The sequence below is a fragment of the Podarcis bocagei genome (genome assembly GCF_964188305.1).
Source record: "Podarcis bocagei genome assembly, chromosome: 1".
Taxonomy (NCBI): Eukaryota; Metazoa; Chordata; class Lepidosauria; order Squamata; family Lacertidae; genus Podarcis; species Podarcis bocagei.
The window spans coordinates 42,183,245-42,208,670 of record NC_138125.1 but is presented as its reverse complement, the minus strand read 5'-3'; the positions used below and the strand labels follow the sequence as shown (position 1 = coordinate 42,208,670).

Genomic DNA, 25,426 nt, shown 5'->3' with positions numbered 1-25,426 from the left:
TTCCATTCATAGCAAAGTTTATTTGTCTTCCAGTAAAATAAGGCAAGCCATTTCCTCAAAAATCATCCGAAACACGTTTATATATCCATGCAAATACTGAAGCCTGCTTTCAGTGTTTATTAAAACAAACAGCAAGTATCTGACATTTATTGTGAATTAGGCGGTTATTTACAAACAAAACTTAATGAAATAATTGTTCCCAGAGAACAAACATCACATCATAAGTACAATAATAGGAAAATTTTGGAAAAATGGTCCTCTTCTTTACAAGCTGCTTCATAAAGCTGTTTAATTCACGCCAGTTATTAAAATGATAATTTTTTTCAAAGCTTGCTCCAGGTCTAAAGTAAATCAAGAGCTTCCTAATACCGTAACTTAACAAAAACCACAACTGTGTTCATGTATCTAGGATAACAAATGCTACAAATCCAGCTGCTTTTCAGCAACAAATATATTAGTAATAAACATGCAACCACTATGAGGATTTGAATCACTGATTATGCAGTGATTATATAAGCCGTATTAGGGCTTTCCACAAAGCTTCATTCATTTTCTGCAGTCTCTTTCTCTTCATCTGAAAAATGTGGAACAGACTTCTTTGCCACAACATTGTCCAGCCTTTGTCCTTGAAGATATGGATTTACACTCTGGGGGGAAAATATTTTTAATGCAATTAGAAATGGAAAAGAATTCAGGGAGATTTTAAGTGTGTTCAGTGGGGCTTACTCTTTAGTAAGTGTGTTTAGGACTGTAGCTGAATTTTTCTCCCTCAATCTCAATTCTGTAAAATGGGGGTAATGATGACCCACCTAATAAAGACAACTAAATAAGTGTGATTAAACACTCTGTAAGCAAAAGCATCATTCAACCAATAGCACTATAATTTAGTTTCCCAAGTATCTGATTGGTAAGAATGAGCAAATCTTTATACAACACAGGTTTTTTTCTAAGGCCTTGTCCAAGTCACTTGGCTGAAGGAATTGAGCATGTTTAGCCTGGAGAAGACTGTTGGCAGGAGGGACATAACAGCACTCTTCAAATAACTGAAGCTGCCACACAGAAAACAGCAGAACTAGATCTAATGGACTTAAATGACTGCAGGGTAGCTTTCAGTTGAACATCAGGTAGAAACTTGATGCAAGAGTAGTTCAACAATGAATTGCCCTGTGACCTTCAGATTACAGGTGGTAAGGTAAAGGTAAAGGGACCCCTGATCATTAGATCCAGTCGTGACCGACTCTGGGGTTGCAGTGCTCATCTCGCTTTACTGGCTGAGGGAGCCGGCGTACAGCTTCCGGGTCATGTGGCCAGCATGACTAAGCCGCTTCTGGCGAACCAGAGCAGCACACGGAAACGCTGTTTACCTTCCCGCTGGAGCGATACCTATTTATCTACTTGCACTTTGACGTGCTTTTGAATTGCTAGGTTGGCAGAAGCAGGGACCGAGCAACGGGAGCTCACCCCGTCGCAGGGATTTGACCCGCCGACCTTCTGGTTGGCAAGTCCTAGGCTCTGTGGTTTAACCCACAGCGCCACCCGTGTCCCTGGTGGTATACACATTTAATTATTATTATTAATAATAAATTGTAATCAATATGCAGATGACACACTACTCTGTTCCATCTGAATCCGGGAGATGCAGTTCATTTGTTAGACTGTGGCAGTGATGGTCTGGGCATGGGCCAATAAACAGGCTGAATCCTGAAGACAGAGATGTGCCCCAAGTTCTCATGACTAGAAGGTGAGAAGATGGCTTGTTCTGAACAGGGTTGCACTCCCTTGGCAGGAGGACATCTGCAGCTTGGAGGTGCTCCTAGATTCAACAGGTGACCTCGGCGGCTAGGCATGTTTTTCCCCAGACCCAGCTGGTCTGCCAGTGATGGCCCCTTTTGGACAGAAGGGACTTGGCCACTGTACTCCATGCTCTGGTAACTTCTAGATTGTATTATTGCAGTGCAATCTTCATGGGGCCACCCATAAAGATGACTCAGAAACTTCAACTGGTCCAAAATGCAGCAGCCAGATTACTGGCTGGAGTTCTATTCAGATCTCACATATCCGCTATTTTAAAACACCTGCATTGTTTGCGAGTTCATTTCTGGGCCCAGTTAAAGGTGCTCATATTACTGCTTAAGACACTAAATGATACCTGAAAGGCTGTCTCCTTGCCTACAGACCCTCTCAGGTGTTGATATTAGCAAATTGGCCCTCCTGGTAATTCAGCCACCCTCAGTTCCTGGGGAAGAGTAATCTCTGCAGCCACTCTGTACTACTCCCTCTTGACAGATGTGTCTGGCAACCTCACCATACAGTTTCGGTGAATGCTGAAGTGCACCTCTTTACCCTGGACTTTGACACCTGAGATTTTTAGGGCCCACCCTATTTTTGTGGTTGTAAGTTGTTAAAATCTGTTTTTAATGTTGTATTTTAAATTGCTGTAACCTGCCATGAGACCCTAGGGTAAGAAATAAATTTTATATTAATAATAATATGAAGCACACACAAAACACTGATAAGTTTAAAAAGACAGAGGGAGTTTTCAACTGAGGGTGGTTCTTACTCTTCTTCACTTGGAAGCGCATCTCTGAGAGGAGGTGCAAGGTGAAGTATACTTCCAGTTTTAATTCAAAATCAAGGGTCTTGGTTAACAAAATATTAGGACATGCTGGCTTAGACGGAAGAATTTTTTTGCAAAAGTCGTATTGCTTATCACAAATATTTACTGGAAGAAAGGACAAAGTCCAAGTTTTAATATAGATGTACTAATCATAGTATTTCAACAATCTTTTTTTACTTTGCATTTTTGCCTTTCTCTACACTAAGGCACTAAAATGAAAACAAGTTGCATTCTGAAAATTACCCTTTTCTTTCTTTTTGGTCCACCCTTCATTTTCTCAAAGAGTAAATTCTTATTCTGAAAGAAGAAGAAGAGGGGAAAACACAAAAGTATGGATCAAATTTTGTAGCTCTTCAAGCAAGACTTTGTGCCATCTAAATATTAGCATATGAATATTTTGGAAAGCAGTTCAGGAGAGAATGCCATGTTGTTGGAAAGATAAACCACAAGAAAACATTTGAATTACTGTAGCTATTAATAAAATATTTTGGTATTCTTCTGGGACACTTAGTGTCATCAACCATTATATGAATAGGAATATATGATGATTCTAAGTTGCATGATGGTTTTAATCTGAACTGTCTCGGAGAGTGGAAAAATCGCTGAGTAGTAGACCACATGCTTTGCATGCACAACATGCCAAGTTCAGTATCTGCATAAAAAAATACAAGGCACCGGTTACGAAGGACCTCTGTGGGAAACCTGCCATCAGTCAGAGTACGAAATACTACACTAGATGCACCAATAGTCTTTTACTTGGTATAACAGGGATGGGGAACTTGGACTCCAACTCCCCATCTAGTATGGCCGGTGGTCAGGGATGATGGCAGCTGTAGGTCACCACCATCATCAGGACCACAGGTTCCTAGTCCCTGTAGTATACAAACTGCAAGGAAGAGCAGAGCCATCAGGTTATGGGCAGAACAGTATTGGTTTTTTATACAGCACTTGCTCCTGGTGGCTTCTGTGTGTAACACAATTTAATTCTTTTAAAGAATTCTTATCTCAACTGCTTCCCCCGCAGACTGTTAAGCACCCTCTGGGTAAAGAAATCCTTCCTTCATTTAGGTAGCATCCTAAACTTCCTTCAAAAAAATAAAACCTGTTTGGTCTAGAACGTTTTTAATAGAGTGAACCTTTTAAAAACTGCCAGAGTTGTCTTGGCAGACAGAAAACTATTTAAAAAAATAAAAATTAAAAAGGCGATGACTATGACCACAGCCTGTACAAGTGTTTCCACATACTGCTATATTTCATAGATGTAGTGAGCACAAATAAGGTCTGGAATGTCAGACACATGCTCAACAGATTTTTGTTTCAATTGGAATTATTCAGTGGTGCTGCACTAAAAAAAGGTTTAAGAGAAATTAAGAGAAAACCTCTGTGTGTGTGTCTGTCTCATATATATATATATATATATATATATATATATATATATTCAGATTACTGCGTAATTGCTATGTAAGCAATTGACCCAACAGTCACAATAACAACAGATGTGGTGAGAGTTTCACAAAACCATCACTTCTGAAATTAAACCTTGATTTCTGAGAAACAAATGCTTTAGGACACGTCCTGTTCTTGAGAAAGCCCCTGCCTCCCCTGGGGTTCTAGGGTGTATCCGGAGCCTTGCAGTGCTGGTAGAATTCAAGATATTCTGCCCACCATGTGATGTGTGCAGCAGCTGATTCATCGGCTGAGGTGGCTGAAATGGGATTGGAGACACAGGAACACAGCACCTAAAGAGCAACCTTATACTGTGGTACCTTGGTTCTCAAACTTAATTTCGGGAGTCTGTTCGACTCCCAAAAGCATTCTAAAACCAAGGCATGGCTTCCGATTGGCTGCAGGAGCTTCCTGCACTCAAGCGGAAGCCGCATTGGACGTTTGGCTTCTGAAAAACGTTCGCAAACCGGAACACTTCTGGGTTTGCAGCATTTAGAAGCCGATTTGTTTGACAACTAAGCCATTAGGGAACCAAGTTACCACTATACTGTGTCAGGCCACTGGTTCCCCTAGCTCAGTAGTGTGTACGTGGGTGGGATATATGAACCCCACACATATCTCCACCTGTTCCATCCATGTTGCCATGAAGAGCACACCACCAGCAGTACAAAACCCACGCACAGGAAAATGCAAGTCAGACAATGGGTACCTCTTTCATACCACATGACGGGCAGGCAAAACATTTTCCTAGCATGGAGCTGAGGCTGTAAGGAACACATTACCTGCTACCATGCTGTGTGTCCAAAGTGCAGAAGCCCTACTGGAGTTAATGGCTGATAAACCCACACATGTTGCTATTTCTCAGGAGCTCCTTCGTTCTGGACACTGTTCGGTAAAGGCTCTGATTTTGCTACGTGTGTCTCTTCCTTTGTGGCTAGAGCACAGTGATCTGGATCCCAGTTCCCAAGCCTAGTCCCGGGTGTGGAGAGCTTGATGGGCTCAAGAGGCAGCAGCTAACTATGGTCCCCTCATGGTTTGGTTACCAGATTTCTTTCAATGAATTGGGGGACACTTTTCAACTTCCTACTAAATAGATGGATTTTGTCAGGGGACTGATTTGTAAATCCGGGGACTGTCCCTGGGAAATGGGGATGTCTGGTAACCTTACCTCATGGGCACAAGGGAAATGAGTGCTCCTGTGGGGGGGGGGGGATGAAGCAGTCAGGTGGGGGGGGGGAGGGGATGCTTCCCAAACCGGAAGTGGGAATGCACTGGATGCAGAGTAAACAGGAATGTGTACACAGCCTAAGTCACTGGGGCTGCCCGAGGGAGGTAGTGGGCCCAAAGGGTGGACTGGCCCAAGCAAAGCAGACTCTTGGTTGATGCAGCGCTCTTGCTGAATGGCTCAGATGTGTCTGGGTTGGCAGGTGAGTCTTCTTCACTTTCCAACTGAGGTTGTCCCCTGGATTCAAAGCAGGGACCCGCATTGTGTAGAATGAGAGACAGAATCATGGCTTGTCTTGCAGCCCCTTGGCTCCCGGCATCTGTGTGACTGGGTGTTGGAGCTATGGGAGGAGGGGGCGATAAAGGCCCTGTGGAGCATCTGACGCCATTCTGCGGCTGCGACTGAGTGGTTGGAGAGTGGCTGTGTGTGATTGGCTTGTGGTGTTTGTTTCAGTCCCAGGAGCTCACTTGGCTTTGCTCTCAACGTGACATTTGTTTCTAGGGATGCCGGAGGTGCGTCTGCTGTTCTTATGCCATTTCTGTACTTCTTGCGTGTGTTTCCCCTTCTAGGTTCAGCATGCATTGGATTTGGTGGTCATTCTGGCATTACAGCAGCCTATCTTCAGATCTGGCACAATGTAAGTATAAGCTTACTTGGCCCAAGGGCTGGCGTCTTTTGTGCCAAACATTATCTGTTTAGTATTTCTCATGTTAATTTAAAACCCAAGTTCACAAGACATTGCTTTTTGCCTGGCCTCAACTATTTCATCAGAGCTGTGCCAAAGAGACAAGGAAACAGAGATGAAATTGGCCAAGAAGAGACATTCTTGGCTACAGTTAATTTCTGCAAACTCACTTGGGGGGAAAAATCAATTTAACATGTAAAACAACAACAACAGAACTGTACATTATTTCCTCATGGTATCAAGTGTACTTTCCCTTAACTTATTGTTCTACCTGAATCTTCTATAAATGTTTTCCTACAATTTCTTTTTTTTAAAAAAGCTGGACTGTAATTAAGGCAAAAAGTTTCACTGTGAAAGAAAAGACAGACTCGGCTCAACAAATATCATATTTTGTTTTGTCTGCCTGAGAATATTTTGAAACCATAACTAATGCTTAAATATAATAAGCAGCAGAGTGCAGATAAGGTTATGAAATCTGATATATAAGAACATTATCCCTGCAATAAGGGTAAATTTGAAAATACAGCGCAAGTTTCCCCTAGTGGAGAGTTCAGACTTTTGATGAGACACTGAACATCTCTTGCTCCTCTTGGAACTGAACAAGAATTAAGCATATTTTACATCAGAGGATGTATGAGGCAGAAACTGTCATGCTTTTATCTGGATCTCATTTGGATCTCAATTTTCTTATTTTGTTTTCAAAATCATATTAACATCATCATCATCATCATCATCATTTATATTTATCGCCAATCTTTCTTCCATCGTATAATGAGCTACTGCTTTATAAGAGACATAGTAATGTATTTTGCAAAACATTTTAAGTGTGTAGTATATTTTAAAAAACATATTATTTGCACAAGATGGCCAAAATTAGGCAAGTTTAACCCACTATTTCAGTGAATGAGTTAAGCATGTGTCTCAATCTAGTCTACTGAAACCAATGGGATAAATTATGGCTAGATTATGGCTTATGTTTTAGGAATGCACCTTTCGACACAAGTACCTGAAAGTTTTCAAAGCAGAGGTACAAAAATAAATAACTTACCAAAAAAACCTAAGTGGAACAGGCATAAATAGTTATTTCAAGTTCAACATCTGGTTTGTTTAATGTTGCAATCTTTGATAATCAAGCACAATGTAATAAGAATTTCCAGCACGTGGTAATTTTCACATGACTGACTAAAAGTTTAGGAATCCTAAAGGTGATCAGTGCTATAAATCTAAAATTGAGTCAGCTATAATGGAGTAATCATTTTCTTGTGAACAAGCATTGCTGAACCAAGGTATTTATCAACTGAGCATTGACAGCTTTTAGGCTGCGATGAACTAAATTGAAAGCTTTATAGCAACCTTGTAATGCAGGGTTCCTTCATTCTAAAGTTCTAAATGTTTTGTTAGATTCTTCATACACAAAATATATAGATAGTGATTAATGTCCTTTTGTGACAATTGCAATCTAGCTCTAAAGGTGTGTTTGACAGTCTATAGTTTTCTTTTATAAAGTTTGTTACAAAAACCTTTTCTTAACTAATTCAGCATTATTTGGAGATTTCCAAAGTAAACAAGATTTACGCACCCATTTTCCCATGCTTGGATAGTCATGTTCTGGATCAAAAAGATGCTGGTGAAGTTGGTATTCTTTGCTGAACTGAGCTGTATCTGGTGTGTTTTCAAGGCATCCATCATCAACTGAAGAAGAAAAAATGGGGGGGGGCCTGAGCTGCTTGACATCTTGTAAAATATATCAGCAAAACCACATCATGAACATATGCAATGAATTTTATAATAAAAGGATAGAGGATTAGGAAACGGTACTTTTCCTCTTTGGAGGCAACACTCATTTCCACCATTCCTTGCAAGAGACATAAAGTAAAATTCATTTCTTTACTGATTTCTTGCTGGGTCATATGTTTAATGTGTAAGTCAAACGAACTGCTGTTCAAATATTAAATAAAAAGGCAGTACCAAAAATCAAAAGAAGAACCTCAAAACCTAGCTAAGAAATAGATCTTTATCAAATACTGTTCTTGTAAAATGCTAAGAACACAAGAGCCTGCTAGATCAGGCCAAAAGTCCAACAAGCCAAGAACTCTGGTCTCACAGTGGCCAGCCAGATGCCCTGTGAAGCCCACAAAGCTGAATCTGAGCATCACACCACTGTCCTCACCTGAGATTCCCAGGAACTGGTACCCAGAAGCATACTGCCTCTGGCAGGGGAGATAGGGCACAGCAATCATAGCTAGAAGCCACTGCTAGCTTTATCCTCCATGAATTTGTCCAATTCTCTTTTAAAGCCATCCAAGATGGTAGCCAATACTTGTAGCTTAACTATGCATTGTGTGAAGAAATGCTTTCTATTTGTCCTGAATCTTCCAACATTCAGCTTTATCAAATACCCCCTGAGTTTTTGAAATACAGTGGTACCTCGGGTTACATATGCTTCAGGTTACAGATGCTTCAGGTTACAGACTCCGCTAAGCCAGAAATAGTACCTCGGGTTAAGAACTTTGCTTCAGGATGAGAACAGATATTGTGCGGCGGCGGCACGGCAGCAGCAGGAGGCCCCATTAGTTAAAGTGGTGCTTCAGGTTAAGAACAGACCTCTGGAATGAATTATGTACGTAACCAGAGGTACCACTGTATAAGAATTGTGGGCAGAGGGGAGGCCAAATAGTATATCTGTTGGAAGATGAGCTTCTTCCAGGGCATTTATTAGAAGAAAGGTGCTTAGCCTGCTCAGTAAGTGCCCAATCTGGTGATAACAGAATACATGATGCAAGGAGGAAACTGCAGCCCAAAATAGGAAAAGTGGTGGTAAGGGAAAACCTAGCCACTTTAAATGAATTCAAATATCCAGGGCCTGATGAGTTATACCAAAGGGTACTACTAAAGGAGCTTGCAGGTGTAATTTCAGAGCAACCCTACAGAACAAAAAAGACAATTGGCCAGTCCTGGAAATGGAAGCAAGCCATAATTTACATCTCTTATGTTTACTACTTCAGGAAAGGGATGAGGCCACAGCAGAGCAGTAGGGGCCCTAATAGTGAAAGGTTTGGGTGCCAAGATGTTTAAATCTGGACAGAACATCTTACTGTGGAAACCACTAAGAGAGGCCCATCTTTCAATATGCCAGTCCACAAACCTCACTGAGGAAATTCTCTAATAAGTTTAACATGTAATATGTTTTTACAATCTTTACTTGGGCACAGACTGGAGTTTATATTTAAATCTCTGAAAACCGCTTTGCTTAAATGCAAGTAACATATGATTCACTAGCCAGAAAGTGTCCAAAAGAACAGTTTTACAATGACAGCAAGAGTTTCCAAGGAATGCTATCCATTTTCATATCTGGATGCATCTTAGTCGAACCAACAACATTTTGGCTGTAGTTTTAAAATTAAGGGGGGGAAGGCCAGAAATCTATTTTTGATAGACATACTACGGAAGTTATTATTTCAATCTTGACATTTTAACCACTAACAGAGTCTATTGGGCTAAACAAGATAGGAAAAAAGGAGAAGAAGAAAGGAAAAATCTAGAGAGATAAACAGAAAAATAAGAATTGAGATGTTATTTCTGGAAAAGGAAATTACACAATAGTTTTCTATTCTCAAGCATGCCACAAGAGGTTTCTGAATGTGTTTCATCCCACATAAGTACTTAAGTCACCTGGAAGTATTCACTGAAAATGTCAATAACGTTGTTTCCTGTTTTCCTAGCTCTGCCTTAGACTCAGTTAGAAAGGGGAAGGAGACCAAGGCTACCATTCTATGCACACAATACCTAGAAATAAGTCACATGGAACTCAGTGAGATGTACTTCTGAGTAGACATGCACAGGATTGTGCTACTGGACCACAACCCTTTGGATGCTTATCTCAGAACTGAATAAGCCTACATAGGATCAGGCAGCTTTGTTATAATGAACAATGGACACTGTTTTGTGGAAGGGTCGCTGTCCTAATCTTAAGCATTCCTTACTTTAGGCACCTTTATGGTAAGTGTGCTTAGGATTTTTTAAAGCATCCTGGAAAATGATTTCGTGAATAACCCAAAATCCTGTATGACATATTTACATTATGGGGTTGCTACAATGGAATATATAATCTCATGGACTTTCCACCTTTCTGTGTGGTGAACACCGTCATCAGTATCTGAAGAAAACACTGGCCAGTTATGCAAAAGCAGACCATGGTCAAGGCGTCAATCACCTGCATCATTCCTTTTCACTTCCCCCATTCCTGTTCCCATTACTAATTAGTCCCCAGTTGTTCATCCTACCTGTTGCCTCCATTGGCAAAAATGGCCAATATTTTCTAAATATGCACCTTGGAAGCAGAACCAGTCGTGTAAATTAAATAGAATCTAAATCCCACAATTATATTCATAATTCACTCTTAGTAGAAAAATGTGGATTAATGTAAAACAGGGATGGGGAATGTCAGCTCAGGGGCTGAATGCGGCCCTCCACATCTCTCTGTCCAACCCTTAGGATTCTCCCCAAGTCACACTCCTAGTGGCCATGCTTCACATCCTCCTTTGAGTCTTTTTGCTGGCTGCAATGCCTCTCACTTCTCTTGCAGAATTTAACACAAAACTCTGTAGTAAGTCCATGCAACTTACCTGTCTTTCCAATTGGGCAAGGATTTGGAGGATCTGGGTATCCCTGATCTTCACTGAAATCTTTAGGTATGTTGTCACCTGTCAACTCAGCTACAATATTTGGTATATTTCCATAAGGACCAAGGTGCTGAAGTCCTTCATGGGCACCACCTAATAAAGACAGAACCATCTTTTTGATAACATGATGATTTTACTACATTAGAATTACTAAGAAACCAAAATCAAGACCCTGGTTTACTTCTCTAACATCAAGAGGGCTACATTAATGGACTATATGACAGAACACGAAGCCTTCCTCTGTTCCCTTTCAATAACTTTCCACGTCCATTTCTTCTTGGACAACATCTGGATTTGAAACTGGATGTGCACTTGAGGATGTACATTAACACTAGCCTCAAATACTGCATGGATTCAGGAAGAAAGACCCCAAGGGTAGCAAACTCAGAAAAGGAAAAGCAGAACTCTTAAAATATGGGCATCTGAACTCTCAGTCATTGGTCTAAGGAGGCTTCCTGAAGATGGAGAAAGTGTTCATTCATCCTAGTCACGATCCACAGCCAGCATTTTCCCATCTGTTTTAGGATCACACCCAATCCCAGTAGCCTTAGGTCAAATCCAACCATACATTTAAAACACATGGCTTCCCCTAAAGAATCCTGGGAACTGTAGTTTGTTGAGGGTGCTGGGTATTGTAGCCCTGTGAGAGATAAGCTACAGTTTCCAGAATTCTTTGGGGGAAGCTATGTGCTTTAAATGGATGGGGTGGATGTGACATTAGTGCCTTACAATTGCTTCACCATCACGATGTAGCATTTTGGTGATGTCATAAGCTAGCCAATAAGGAGGACAGGGTGGATCAGGCATGACCAAACTTGGCCCTCCAGCTGTTTTGGGACTACAATTCCCATCATCCCTGACCACTGGCCCTGTTAGCTAGGGATGATGGGAGTTGTAGTCCCAAAACAGCTGGAGGGCCAAATTTGGCCATGCCTGGTGTAGATTAACCATACTAGGCCAACCATCTCCCCACCACCACTTTAGATCTGAAGCAGGGCCTTACTTGAAGCTATTATACTATGCAGAAAGCAGGTAGGATGGGAACAGCTTTCCCATGAATGCACTTCAGCCGCCATGGAGTGAACTATAATGGGAATAGCCTGCTAAAACCATTATTGTTCAGGCAAGCCTATCCTGACAAGCAGAGGCTGTCATATGTTTTAATCTGGTTCTAGCTTATTGTTGCTTTTAAATATTTTTGAAGATTTTAAATACTAAGTTTTAACTCTTCTTTACTGATAATTTTATTGCTCTATTCTTTTTGTATACTGAGGTTTTATCACAATCAAGCAATGTATAAATGTGGGGGGGGGGGAGTTACAATGAACCATAATGACAAGTTGCAGGCTGTCAGTGACTTGGCAGGAAGTCTTGGCTGTTTTATTTATTTATTAATCATGTAACAAACAGGATCATAAATAAGGATTTATATCTCCACGAGTAAAAACTGCTTTTTTCAAAATAGTTAAGAGATGATTAAGAACATGCAAGAATGAAGATTTTCCCTTGGAACATGGACAACACTTTGTCATGCTATAAATCTTCATGTAAATGACTCTGCAAAGCTGCAATCAAGTGCTGTGGGACAACAGCATAATGCAAGAAGACAAAGTTAAGCATATCATTTAAAATGCTATACAATGTGTAGCTTTGCAGAAATTATATATTTGGTTTAGAAATTACCTAAGTAACCATAGGGAAAGAGTCCAGATGTTATGAGAAAAATGCTAATCATACACAAAACATTGTTTCTGTACATCTTTTATGTCTTTCACATGTGAACTAGTTAATGAAGGGTGTGAATAAGTATAGGCAACTGACTAAGAAATTCCATACAAAAAAAGTGCAAAGCAATATTAGTATCCTTAAAATCACAAATTTGGAATTCAGGATTCTGCACTTCCTTTCTGCACAGCCAATTTTAATTGGAGAATAGTGACTATTTGGAATTGGTTAACAGAAAACAATAGAAATATTTTGAAAATTAACTTTAGGTCTAGTTTTATTTTAATAAAAAATTACACACAAAGTACAGCAGGTTCAAGAATGCCTCAGATTTCTTTTGTCGTGTTTGTTTGACTTGCCTCTTAGCTTAGGTGATGAACAATGAATGGCAGTCCACAAGAAGCCACAAGCTGAATTAATTTGTTGGGTGTCTCATATAGCCTGTGGTCAGCTTACCTTTTTCCTGAGGTAAAGAGCTCACAGGCAGCACACACCTCAGAGTCCCTGGTGCTGGGGACAAATAACTTTAGTCCATGTGCTGACATTGAAATCAAAGAAGCATCTGACTGATCACTGTTGAAAGCAGTGGTATACTGCACAGATCCTAATTTGGTCCAGCACGGCAGTTTTTTTCTGTTATGTTCAATTATCCAAAATTCCTACTCGTTGCATCTCTCTCTCCCACGTCAATATAGATTTCGTGAAAAGAACACATCTATTCATCTAAAAATAGTGGAGGTGACCAGGTTGAAGTAATTCATGTCTTTTTGTCTTTGATGGGATAATGAGAAGCAGCCACTACTGGCACACCAGTAGTTTAATGGATCAAAGAGCAACAACAGATTATTTATTCTGGAATGGACGATCCAGCATTAACTGCCAAAGAGGGTACACTGGAGCACACAATTCAGATTTCTTCTTAGACCTTACTCCTTCTGCATCACATCACTTGCTACCTTGCAAATTCTTAATCTGGAGGGAATGAGCTTTCAAAACAGGCTTGTTAAAAAGTTAAAGTGTTCTCCAACATGTTAGTACCCGCCCGTGAGTCTTCTTTTCACTTCACTGTGAGAGTGGGAAACAATGTATTCCTCATTTGCTTATCTGTTTCCGATTTGTTCAAATTCTGCCAAAATTACAAAAGCTCTCTTTATAGCTAAAAAGTAAAGACAGCCAAAGACAACCAGCCACACCCAACCTCTCTCACCACCAAGGAAGTACAACAAGTGAATAGGAAGAGAACCCACACAAGTAACGCTGACACAACCCCTCACACACACTCAGTAGAATAACAGAAGCATAACCACCCCACCCCACTCGCCACTCCTGCTCTTCCCTTCTTCTTTTTCTTCCTAATTGTTTAAATCAATTCATAAACTCATACATTGACCACTAATAATGAAACACATGTTGTAGATATTCTTCCACATTTATTATGACGTTTTTGTGATATACAAATAACATGAGAAAACTTGGTATACTTATTTGTATAACATTATTCTTGTTTATAAAACCTAATAATAATAATAATAATAATAATAATAATAATAATAATAATTTAAAGCTTCCTTCCTGTTCTGTAACTCAAACGGTAAAGGCCTCTCTGTGCCACAGACATAGAAAGGCTTAACAGTCATTGCTTCTCACAGGAAACTCCACTTCTTTGGGGAAGGAAGGCTAGGGATCTCCAAGAGAAAACCTCAGAACGTTCCTCACACAACTCCCAATACAGTGGTACCTCAGGTTACATACGCTTCAGGTTACATACGCTTCAGGTTACAGACTCCGCTAACCTAGAAATAGTGCTTCAGGTTAAGAACTTTGCTTCAGGATGAGAACAGAAATCATGCTCCGGCGGCGCAGCGGCAGCGGGAGGCCCCATTAGCTAAAGTGGTGCTTCAGGTGAAGAACAGTTTCAGGTTAAGAATGGACCTCCAGAACGAATTAAGTACTTAACCTGAGGTACCACTGTATTCTTCGGGGAAAACCCATGACTATTAAAACTGGTACAGTAAATATAGTACATAGCTTTGCCAAGTGTCCTCTTTCATACCAAACCTGTCCTCTTTCACTCTCAGTCCAGAATTGCGAGGTGGCCTGTGGTTGGTGTTCCTCTTTTTCTCTCTCCAACCTTTTTTTTAAAAAAACTTAATTAACTGGCAAGCCAATAGCTTGCAGCTGCAGCACATAATGAGTCGAAGCATCAAGTGCTCTTTGGAAACGGCACAATATCCTTCTTCAGGGATATCGTATGGAGGAAGAAATGGCTGCCCCCATAGGCCCATCTCACTGAAAAAGGAAACGGGGGCATTTGAGGATTCAATCTGCAGTGAATAGCAGCTGTGAGCTGCTGGCTTGCCAATTAATTAAGGTTAATAAACAAGAACAAGACCGCCACCTTGCCTCATAGTAAAAATCACCATAACCCAAAAGAATTGGAATTAATTTCTTTAGTTGTCAATAGAGTGCAGTTGTTTTGTATTTTCCACATATTTTCAGTTTTGTGTTCATCGTATATTATTGTTTTAGCACTTCCATATAGTATATTAAGGTTGCTAGCTGCCTTGAGCTTCTTTTGCACATCTTATTTATTTCTAATTACTATTTTTTATTTGTACTGTAGTTGTTTCGGTGAGAAATTAATTGGCTTCCCTTTTGTAAAATTGTAAATAAATTCCTGAAATTATTTCTAAATATGCATCATGTGTGTGTGTGCAACTTTGTCTCCTCTTTTCTTGTGGTACATACCCTCTGTTCTAGTGATGTGTACATGGCAACCTCACCAATACAAGTTTTTAGTGTAGATATGTTATGGAGTGGAGCAGCGAGTCTACAGGAAATGATTCCCACTATTATATCCTTTTGGTCATTGTGCTAACAAACAAGAGTTTTCGGCATCTGCAGCATCTCTACAATGCACAAAAACACAGGCTTTTAAAATGAATGTTAGATGCTTTGAAACCCCAAAGATGGAGATTTAATTGTTTTGTGTTACATTCCTCCAAGTGTTTAGATAGTCTTGTTTACCATTTAGTTGCAGAACATCCTTCAGACACCATCAAGTCAACTTCCGTACATTGTACAGACCTCTTGCACCAGAGTTCTGCCCACTATGAAAAAAAGCATCTCAGAGCCTCCAGATATAGTCTATTATTTATTGTGTGTACATAGTTAAAATGTCAAGTGCTTGCCAAAATTCCCCTGGACTACATACAAAGCAATTTTTATGCCAATACACATTATTGTTTCCTTTAGTTCAAAATTTCTCCCTAGTCTAGTTCCTTTGTTTAATCCCACAATTTTAATGCCTTATTTTTGCACTTTTGAGTGATTTTGTAAACCTTCATAAAGTGTTTACCTAGCAAAGGACCAGGGTGACAGAAACAAAGTACTGACTGCTATATTGCTAACAGTAATTCAAACACGCCATTAATTCTAGCATTGTTCTTTCGATGTTAGGCTTACTAGAAGCACAGCTCAAAAATCAAAATAACACAGTATAAACACACTGCCTTGTCAACCATGAAAGTTAATAGACCACCCTCTCAATGACGATGATAGCATCAAGGCCACCCTCTTGATGAAACTGCTGCCTGGACAACAGTGAAAATTTATCACATAATACACACAATAGTCACCTGTGGAGGCAATACTCATACTGAGTAATCTTGGTTTACTCAATATTCTCCAGCCTCATAAGTCATGCTCATGTTATTCCTGAGCAGGTAATTCCAGCACAATAGCGGGGAGGGGGGTGTCACATGCTCCGCCTCATGTCCCTACATGTGCTGGCAGGGTGGGGTGGGAATAAATACTGCATGCTTTCAGTTTTGAATTTTATATTTTATTCAGGTCTATTCTTTATTTATTTGCTGTGCTGGGAAATTTTAAGTTCTTCTAGTGTTATTGTTAATTCTTGGATGTTTTTTGTTGGCAGTGCAGCAGCAGAGATCATTCATTTAATATTGAAGTCAACTAGCCAAGAGAGTTGATGGGTGGAGGTCTTACTGAGCAACCCAGCATAATGGCATGATGTTCACTGAGGCAGCATGTGCTCCGATTGGCTGTGTTGTTCTGCAAGAACTTTCCTCTGCAGGTTTGATTAAATGTCTCCCTGCTACGTACAAAGCCTGAACTAAGAAAGACAAAACTGCTCTGTTCCTTTCTCAAGTCCCCCACCACCACCCATAATTTCCTCAGTAAAGTGTTATCAATACTTTTCTCTCTGGACTCTGTGTTATTTAAGTGCTAGTAGTTTTATTTTATTTTCCTGTAAACTGCCTTATAAGGGTAATATGCCCTCAAAGGTGGGGTAGAAATGCACTAAGTAAATAGATTAGGTATAAGTGGCAAGTCTCATTGGCACTTTCCGAGGAAAGGCTACACAATTGCTCAGCGCCAACAAGCTGTCTTGTGAAAGAAAGCCTATGGTGCACTGCCATAATGAGACAGTTCAATTTAGCATTCCTTGCTCATGGTCCTTGGAATACAGATTATAAAATATCTCTAAATCCCCCCTCCCCACCGGCTCACTCAGCCCTCTGAGGAACGTAAGGCTCCACCCGCCATGAAATACTTGATGAAGATGAACTCAGGGCAGATTAAATCTTTTGTCTCCAAATTCTGGTTTATGATAGTCTATTAAAAAAGAACTGCTCTTCTGAATACATGCTTTCATACTCCCCCACTCCCTGCTCTTTAAATAATCCGTCTGTAGGTGGTTAAATTACACCAAGCAAGACTGCACAGCAATATGAGTAGAAAATTCAGGAAGGCTGCAGTTACTGCTATACTTAATTATTTTATTGTTCTTATAAGGAATTATAGCAGGTCTTCAAAGGAAACCCAGTCACCAGCAAATAAATTGTTGTTAAGATAAAGCTTTGATTTGTAACACTAACATCTTGGACATTATTCCATTACACACTTCCAAAATGCATTTGGCTGCTGCTTAGCTGTTAACATACAGTGCACCACCCGCTGATTAAACTGTATAAATACAGTCTTAACTGGATTCCTAGAACTTACTTCCAGCACTCAACAGCCACCTAATGTCTAAGCAAGGAACAGCAAAGCATTTATCAAGGTAGCCCACTTAAACCTATTTTAATAACAACACGGTCCCTGACTGCATAATCAACAATGCAAGTCTCATGAACACATTTAGACATATTTCAGAGTCTCAGTGATAACTAGAAAGGCAGAGTTGTACAGCAGTTTTACATTAAGTAAATGTTTAAAATGTTCTAAAATTATCTTTCTTTTATGCTGTGATGTGGCTAAAAAGTGGCATTTTATATGCTGATGAAATCTCAATAGAAAGAACTGCAAAGGTCAGGAAAGTTTTGAGCCTCCCCCCCCTTTAACAGTTGAAGAGGCCTGTATAATTGAAGGAACGTCTCCACCTCCATGACACTGAGGGCCAGTTCCGAGGGCAACTGTGCGTGGAGAGGACCACAAGGAATGGGGGAGGAGTTAAACCCTTTCCCACTTCTGCTGTGCCCCTGACTAAAATCACCCTCCACCTGTCAAACTGCTATTTGCATCTGAAGAGAAACCTGTAAACAATTTGAGGAATTGTTGGGGGGGGATTAAAGCACTGCAGTGTGTTTTATGCTGCTCACAGTTTAAAATTGGAGCACATCAGGTGTTCTGGAACCACAATGGTCAACATTTGTGCTGGTGCTTATGCATTTGACACAGATGTCATATACTGGCGATACAATGTCATGATCTGTAACATTTCAATGCCTTATTCTATTTCACTAACTTCTATTGGTGTAGAATAAGGGCAGGGAACTCCAACTCCCATCGGCCCCAGCCAGAAGGTCAATAGGGATGACTTGCAGTGCAACCTATGGAGGACCACAGGTCCCCCACCCCTGGTGCAGAAGTATACAAGCTGTTGGGCTTTCTTCCTTAATGAGAATGGGATTCAATTGTTAAAGCTCACATAGAAGCTGCAGGAAATGCTTCCAACATAGCAACAGCTCAATATGGTAGTCATAAACAATGCAACCCATCAAGGACTCCAATGGCATGGAGAACTTCTATGCCAGTAGCTATCAGGAAATTTGCTTACTTTTTTTAATGTCTACTTTGCCTTTCAGCAACAAATCCCCAAAGTGGCTTGCAACCATTTATTTATTCAATAGAATGTATATAATGCTTGGTTGTTAGGAAATAAAACCCTCCAAGTGGTTTACAAAAAGAATAAAACAACAAAATTATCAATAAAAGCAGTTAAAAACAGCTATTTAAACCATCCAAAAATAATTAAAATCAACAATAAGCCAAAAACAAGTTAAAATGCATATCAACATTCTACATATCTGGGTAAGCTTGCCTAAACAAAAATGTTTTTTTTCAGGCACGAAAACAATTATATATAATACATTCACAGTCATAAAATACTGCTACTAACAGAAGTAAAAGAAGCAAAAGAAATATACAAGATTTTTTGGCTTAGTAAGATTTTGGAACACAGAAATAAAGCTGCACTTTAGAGCTACTCACAGAGCCAAACTTGATGGGACATTGTGTGAATGCAAATAGCAACTGTGCGTGGAGAGGACCACAAGGAATGGAGGAGGAGTTAAACAAGCCAAATGCCTGGCAAAATGTAAGGGCCATGCTGGCAAGGAGACTCTCTACACAATTGACAATCCATGTCTTTAGCAGCTTTAACCTGTTATGACAGCCACGTGGACCTGTTACTGCAAAGAAGAACTTCCAGCTGCCTCCACAAGATGGAAGCAGTGCTTGAACTGGCCCATAGCCTCAACTAGAGAGAGAAAACAATTTTTCAGAGTGTTCCTAAGCATCGTTACTCAGAAGCACGTCCCAGAGTTCAGGGGAACTCATTCTCTAATGAATGTGCTTAGGACTCTACCATTAGTCAGCAACACTTGCTTCACAAATTAAATAAACCATCTAACACTAACCAGTAACTAACCTTATTTTCAGTGATAGGTTTTTTTTCATTTGATATGAATCCAGAGCTAAGGAATCACATACAGAATGACAGTTAAGTATTGGTTTAAAAACTGAATGATTATAAAAGTTAACAGCAATAATAATTCAGAATGATGAATATTCACCTTCAATATTCTGTGGGCCTACAAGATTCATTGCTTGGTGCGCTGGGTATTCGACTCTGGGTCTAGCAATGCCCAGCTGCTCCATTACCCCATGCAGAAGTCTTTGGATATCAGCTTCAGAAACTCTGTCTGGGCTCCTGGGATTGTGACTAAAAGTCAAAGCCAGCCTAAAGGTCAGCAGAAGTATCATGCTGCAAAGCACAGTAGTAGCCATGGTGCCGTCAATTTGTATTTTGCAACCTGTGCCAAAGAAATAAATGAATGAAAATATAAAATAACACACCTCCTCCTTTTTCTTCTTTTTTTTTAAAGGAACTGGTCAGCTTCTGTAGGCAAATAAATATACTAGTTTCCCAAAGGCAACGTTCCACAAACCAGTGGTGGGACCTTTTATACAAAGGTAGATTACATGTATATGGTACTGTGAGATCAGGGGTTTGAGCAGGGTAGATGGGGCCAAAATGACTGTAAATGTTCTTTCGTAGGCCATGGACAGAGATATCCTTTGTTAGGAAAAATGTAGGTCATAACCAAGAAGGTAAGGAGATAATTATTATGACTGGAATGTAATGTAAATTAGTAAGATTTTGGAACGCAGAAATAAAGCAAATAATCAAACCATCAATTCTAGCAATTTGGTATTCGAACGATTGGTATTAATAATTGTACTATAAATTGGTATTGTTATAATGAGGCTATTATTGGATTATAATTGAAAACTAATAAAAATTATTATTAAAAACAAGAAGGTAAGGAGATGGTTGGAGAAGATGATCCACTCTGATTCCCTCCCCTCTAGCTAGGGGAAGGGGGCAACCTAACTGTGAGTGGACCACAAGAGACTTTTTTTAAAAAAAGGCAAAACCAAAACTAAGAAGAGAAACCCAAGCTTGAACTCTATAAACCACCCAAGGTAGCCAATGTGGTACCCCACCTTCAGAATCTTGTGGGCTGCAATTCCCATTAGCCTCGGTCAGCATGGCCAAGGGTCATGGATGATGGGAGTTGTAGTCCACAATATCTGGATGGAATCACTTTGACTACAATGCACTGTTAGTGGGCAGTTCCCTAAACTGGATGGATGGGAGATTGTCTGCTCTTGATGGTACTACTCTCCCTCTGAAGGAGTAGGTATGCAGCTTGGGGGTACTTCTCAATCCATTGCTGCCTCTTGAGGCTCAAATGGCCTCTGCTGCCTATGCTCTGATAACCTCTAGTTTAGATTACTGCAACACATTATTGTTGAATGGCCTCTTTAAATTTGAAGGTTCATTATTGTTCCACAAGATGTGTATTTCTTTAAAGGCCAGAGCAAATAACATGACCTAGTTTTATAGCTGTGAAGCAGTATAGCAGGTGTTATTAAGTTATGTTAATTAAGCCGTTGGGTATGGTATATAAAGAGCAGCATGTAGCAGTACCCTGGTGGATGGGTTATGCTTATTGATATATTGTAAAAGGAGTTTTTGTTATTAAAACCTAGCAAAAGTTTCTTTTGCGTTCCTTGTAATGTGTAGTCTCCCCAGCACGCCTTCTACAGCGCAACTAATCTGCAAATAGCCAACAATTATACATGGGGCTGAAGTTTGGAAACTTCAGCTGCTACAGAATTCAAGTCAGGTTGCTTACCAGGCATATAACGCCAATCCTGGCCTGACTGCATTGGCTGCCAATTAGTTTCTGGGCCCAATTCAAAGTGCTGGTTTTGACCTATAAAGCCTTAAATGGCTCCAGACCACAATACCTCAAGGACTGCCTCTCTTAATATGGACCAAACCAGACCCTTTTAACATCTTCGGAGGCCCTTCTTTGTGTGCTTCCTCCACGAGAGGTCCAGAGGACAGCAACATAAGAATGGGCCTTTTCTGTAGCAGCTCCCCAAGGAGGCCCACCCCGTGGCTTTGCTACATATCTTTAGGCACCAGACAAAACCATTATTCTTCTCCCAGCCCTTTAGCTAATTAAACAATCTATGGCCTTTTAAAATGGCAGTGGTAGGGGTATTGTTTTTGTTTGTTAGTATGTTATATATTTTTGTGTTTTCATATTGTAAACCAACCTCTGATCCTTGGATAAAGGGTAGTATAGAAAATTTAATAAATAATAGTAATAATAGTGGTATTAGTAATTCTGCAATAAAGAACTGGAATTTGGCTCCAGAGCCTTTATATTCAACTCTGCACTGCCAATTGAACAACTGCGACTAAATAATGCAAATAACTTACTGTTGAGTATTAAATGATTTTTCAAGCTGTATGTTTCAAGCTGTATTTATCTTTCTATCTTTTTGTTATTATTTCAATTTGGGTCCAGAATCTATTAGCTTTGATTTGAAATCAAGCCTCAGTTCCTTTACAATTAAATTGTACAATGCTGTGCTGCACTGCCTAGTCAAGGATTTTTATTCGGAAATGGCAAAATGGTCATGGGCTGCCAGCCTTGATTTAGAAATCAGAACATTTTCTCTAACTGATGCATTGTTTATTTTACTCAAGAAACTTGTAACCTGTCATGCTCCTACATGTAAGATGTTCCCCAAATGTCCCCCTCTCCCCTTTCATCCTGTTTATTCGAATTAGATAGGATTCTCCAAAAGGTGGAAGAGATTAAACAGACAGAACACACCAAATCACATCACCTTACCATCTTGTTTACCTTTGTGAAATATCCCAGCCACATCCTAGGCTAGGCATGTTTTGTTTCCTCAGTTTAATGAAACTTGCGGCACCTGTCTACTCAGAAATAAACCCCATCAAACTCAATGGGGGGGGGTTCACTCCCAGATACATGGGAACGCAAGAGGATTTGGTAGCTTTACACTGCCAAGTGGACACAAAATTGAAGCCTTTATTTCATTTCTTCACGTTCACGGTGCATGCTGGGAAAGCTTATTTCATACCCGGCTCAGCACATGCGGCATTATTATTATTATTATTATTATTATTATTATTATTATTATTATTATTATTAAGCCAACACGGGAGGCCTACATAAGTGGGAAAACAAGAGCCTTTCAAAGGCTATTCGTTTTGTATGCCCCCCCCCGCGTTTTAAAAAATATCTTAGTTAAGGGATTTCGAGACGAATTTTTCCTCATTTCAATATTCTCTCCCCCCCGTCCCCCGCTCCCAGAAAACAAGGGCTGGGTGGGCGCACCCTTTGCGACCCAAATTCTCCCTATTTTAGAGGGAGGAGTAGGAAGCGCGCGAGACTCCACCCGAGAGCAGCGCTTCCCATTCTTGGCCCCCCCCCCTCCCACCTCAGCAAAGACCTCCCCGCTCCTTGGGGAGAAAGGAAGCGGGGAAACCTCCCTGCCACCCCCCCCCCCTCGAGCCCGTGCCCCCTGCAGCCGCAGTTCTCCCGCGTCGCCGCTGCTCAGCGCTCCTGGGTATTCCCGGTCCCCCTCCGCCGCCATTCCGTTTCCCAAGGGAAGGAGGCGACGCACTCACCACTTTGGACCAGGAGAAACCCGAGGGCCGCGCGCTCTCTTTCTCTCTCTCTCTTCCCCTCTCGCTTCTGCGGCTCGCCGGCTGCTTCGAGCGTCACCTTCTCGGCCAGGCGCAGAGCGAGGCTGCCCGCGTAGACGCACAGCGCGATGAACTATGAATCATTCAAGGGAGGGGGGAGGCTCTGTCCTCCGCCGCCGCATCCTCCTCTCCCCTCGCAGGTGCAGCAGCAGGAACGGTTGCCAGGATTCCCGGAGGGAGACGCGAGCCCCGGCAGATGGGCTTTCTTTTTTTTTTGTCCTCCCATTTACACACGCTGCAGATAAGAGGCCTGACGCTCAAGGGTGGGAGGGCGCAGATGGTTTTGTTTGCTTTTCGGCCACTGAATCTCTCCCCCTCCCCGCCCTGCAGCGAGTCCTCTCCTGGTGTTTTGATACGGGGATAACTGGGAAACACTGGCTTGCGAGCGCTGCAATTGGAGAACAGCCTTTGGGCGTTGAAGACACTCGAACTCAGGACTAAAGGGAGAAAGGTGCTAAGAGGAAGGCACGCTTGGCAAACCCTCACCGTGATCAACTCCCATCCACTGTGGAATAATAATAATTAATAATTAATAATTAATAATAATAATAATAATAATAATAATAATAATAATAATAATAATAATAATTTATTTATACCCCACCCATCTGGCTGGGTTTCCCCAGCCACTGTGGGCGGCTTCCAACAGAACACTAAACTACAATAACCTATTAGACATTAAAAGCTTCCCTAAACAGGATGCCTTCAGATGTCTTCTAAAAGTTTGGTAGTTATTTTTCTCTTTGACATCTGGTGGGAGGGCGTTCCACAGGGCGGGTGCCGCTACCGAGAAGGCCCTCCAGAATTGGCCTCCACAGTCACAGACTCACTATTAAAACCGTGTTAATGGAAGACAATCTTGCTTGGCTACAGCTTATCACCAAAGAAGAAATAGGAGCTTCCTAATAGTCTGCCGCAGCCTCTCCCAACTCTTCCAGAGTTTGGGGATTAAAACTTGCAGTAGGCACTTCCAACCCGCATCTACAATGCAAAAGCCCTGCGGGATTTAGCTAAAGGCCCATCAAGCCCAGCACCACTGTGCTCATGGTAGCCAAGTTCCCATGGGAAAGCTCATGAGCACAGCAAGCACTCTCCCCATTTTGTGACTCCCAGGAACTGATCATCAGACCTATATTGCCACCTCTATTAGAGGTAGTACATAGCCAGCACAGCTGGTAGCCAGTGACCACCTTATACTCCATGAAAATTTGAGAAAATAACCACAATTTGCAAACCTGGGTCAGGTGAAAACCAATGTTTTGGTTCCAGGAGGAATTGATGGCTGGGAAACCTATTCTGGTTCAGTGATCTTTAGAGGTTACAAGACAGCCACCCAGTCTACCTTGTCTTACAGTTCCTTCCTTGAAAGCTGTTGAATTAATTCACTATAGCTAAGCCTAACCCCGGAATAATTTTACCAGCTAAATGTCATTGTACTAGTTTGGTACAGGGGAAGGGGGAGTCATTGCTTGGATAGAAAAGGCTGTGAGATTTTCTGAAGGTGGGGTTATGCAGCCAGGAAGAAAACTGCTGCCAGGAGTTTCCACAGCCAACCCCTCACCTCAGGATTTTGATTACTTCGCCCATCCTATGGTCTGTACAAGACTCACACAACCATGTTTTACTCACCACCATGTAGGGTCACCATGTGTCCAGAATTTCCCGGACAAAAACCCCCACAAAATTTCCAGGAAAATCTGTATGTATAGCAGCTCATGGCAGCAGTGCAGTTTTTGCCGATTAACTTTTTGTGATTCTGCCAAAAAAACTCAACAACTTTTCTGTCTGGATTTTCACTGTTTGGAATCTTCTTCTTCTCTGGCGATCACTCGTAGCCGAGTAAGATTGTCTTCCTTAAACACAGTTTTAACAATGAGTCTGTAAGTGACTGTGGAGACCAATTCTGGATCCACATGTCCTTCCACAGTGGGAACATTGGTTTCCTGGTGGGAGTTGATAACGGTGTGGATTTGCCAAGCGTGCCTTCCTCTTAGCACCTTTCTCCCTTTAGTCCTGAGTACATTTTTTTATATGGCAACCCTAAATCAGGCTATACATCTTTTGGGAGCTTGTTCCAGCTTTGGTGCACAAGAGGTTGCTACACAAATTTTAATGGTTATTTCCTTTTGCAGTTAAGAAATGTTCCTTCTGTTGAATTGGTTCCAAAAAGTTAATCTTATCATATATGGCCTTGAGGAGCTTTGTATCCAACTAAGTTGTATCCAGATTAGACCCATTGAAATTAATGGGCCCAAGTAGTCATGCACATTGATTTCACTGGGTCTTGTTTACCAACACCCCCCAGTCCACAAAAGTAGTAAGTATTCTAGTTTCTGGGAAGAAAAGTCAGGCAGAGCCTGTGATTAACAGTACTCCACAGCTCTGTAGAAGGGCAGAGGAAAGAGAAGGGAAACTTTAG

The 25,426-nt window shown here is 41.0% G+C and overlaps 1 protein-coding gene and 1 long non-coding RNA gene across 2 annotated transcripts; one reads left to right on the top strand and one right to left on the bottom strand.

Annotated features, from left to right (window-relative positions):
- LOC308595779 (neuroendocrine protein 7B2-like) lies at positions 1–23,278 on the bottom strand. Its single transcript, XM_081210488.1, has 6 exons — positions 22,930–23,278; positions 19,481–19,720; positions 10,599–10,748; positions 7,553–7,665; positions 2,861–2,914; positions 1–647 (listed from the first exon to the last, which is right to left on the bottom strand). The coding sequence occupies exons 2-6, from the start codon at positions 19,692–19,694 to the stop codon at positions 543–545; spliced, it is 636 nt and encodes a 211-aa protein (XP_081066614.1). The 5' UTR covers positions 19,695–19,720; positions 22,930–23,278; the 3' UTR covers positions 1–542.
- On the top strand, positions 657–7,633 carry LOC308596218. Its single transcript, XR_014012413.1, has 3 exons — positions 657–1,741; positions 5,858–5,925; positions 7,525–7,633. It is a non-coding gene; the product is annotated as an uncharacterized lncRNA (long non-coding RNA).
- Positions 23,279–25,426: the final 2,148 nt, after the last annotated feature.

Bases quoted from the DNA above. Each gene is read 5' to 3' on its own strand.
- LOC308595779 (XM_081210488.1), bottom strand. From the start codon at position 19,694: ATGGCTACTACTGTGCTTTGCAGCATGATACTTCTGCTGACCTTTAGG. The intron at 10,749-19,480 runs GTGAATATTCAT...TGTCTTTATTAG, and splicing joins AGGCCCACAGAATATTGAAG to GTGGTGCCCATGAAGGACTT. The intron at 7,666-10,598 runs GTAAGTTGCATG...TTTCTTCTTCAG, and splicing joins TTGCCCAATTGGAAAGACAG to TTGATGATGGATGCCTTGAA.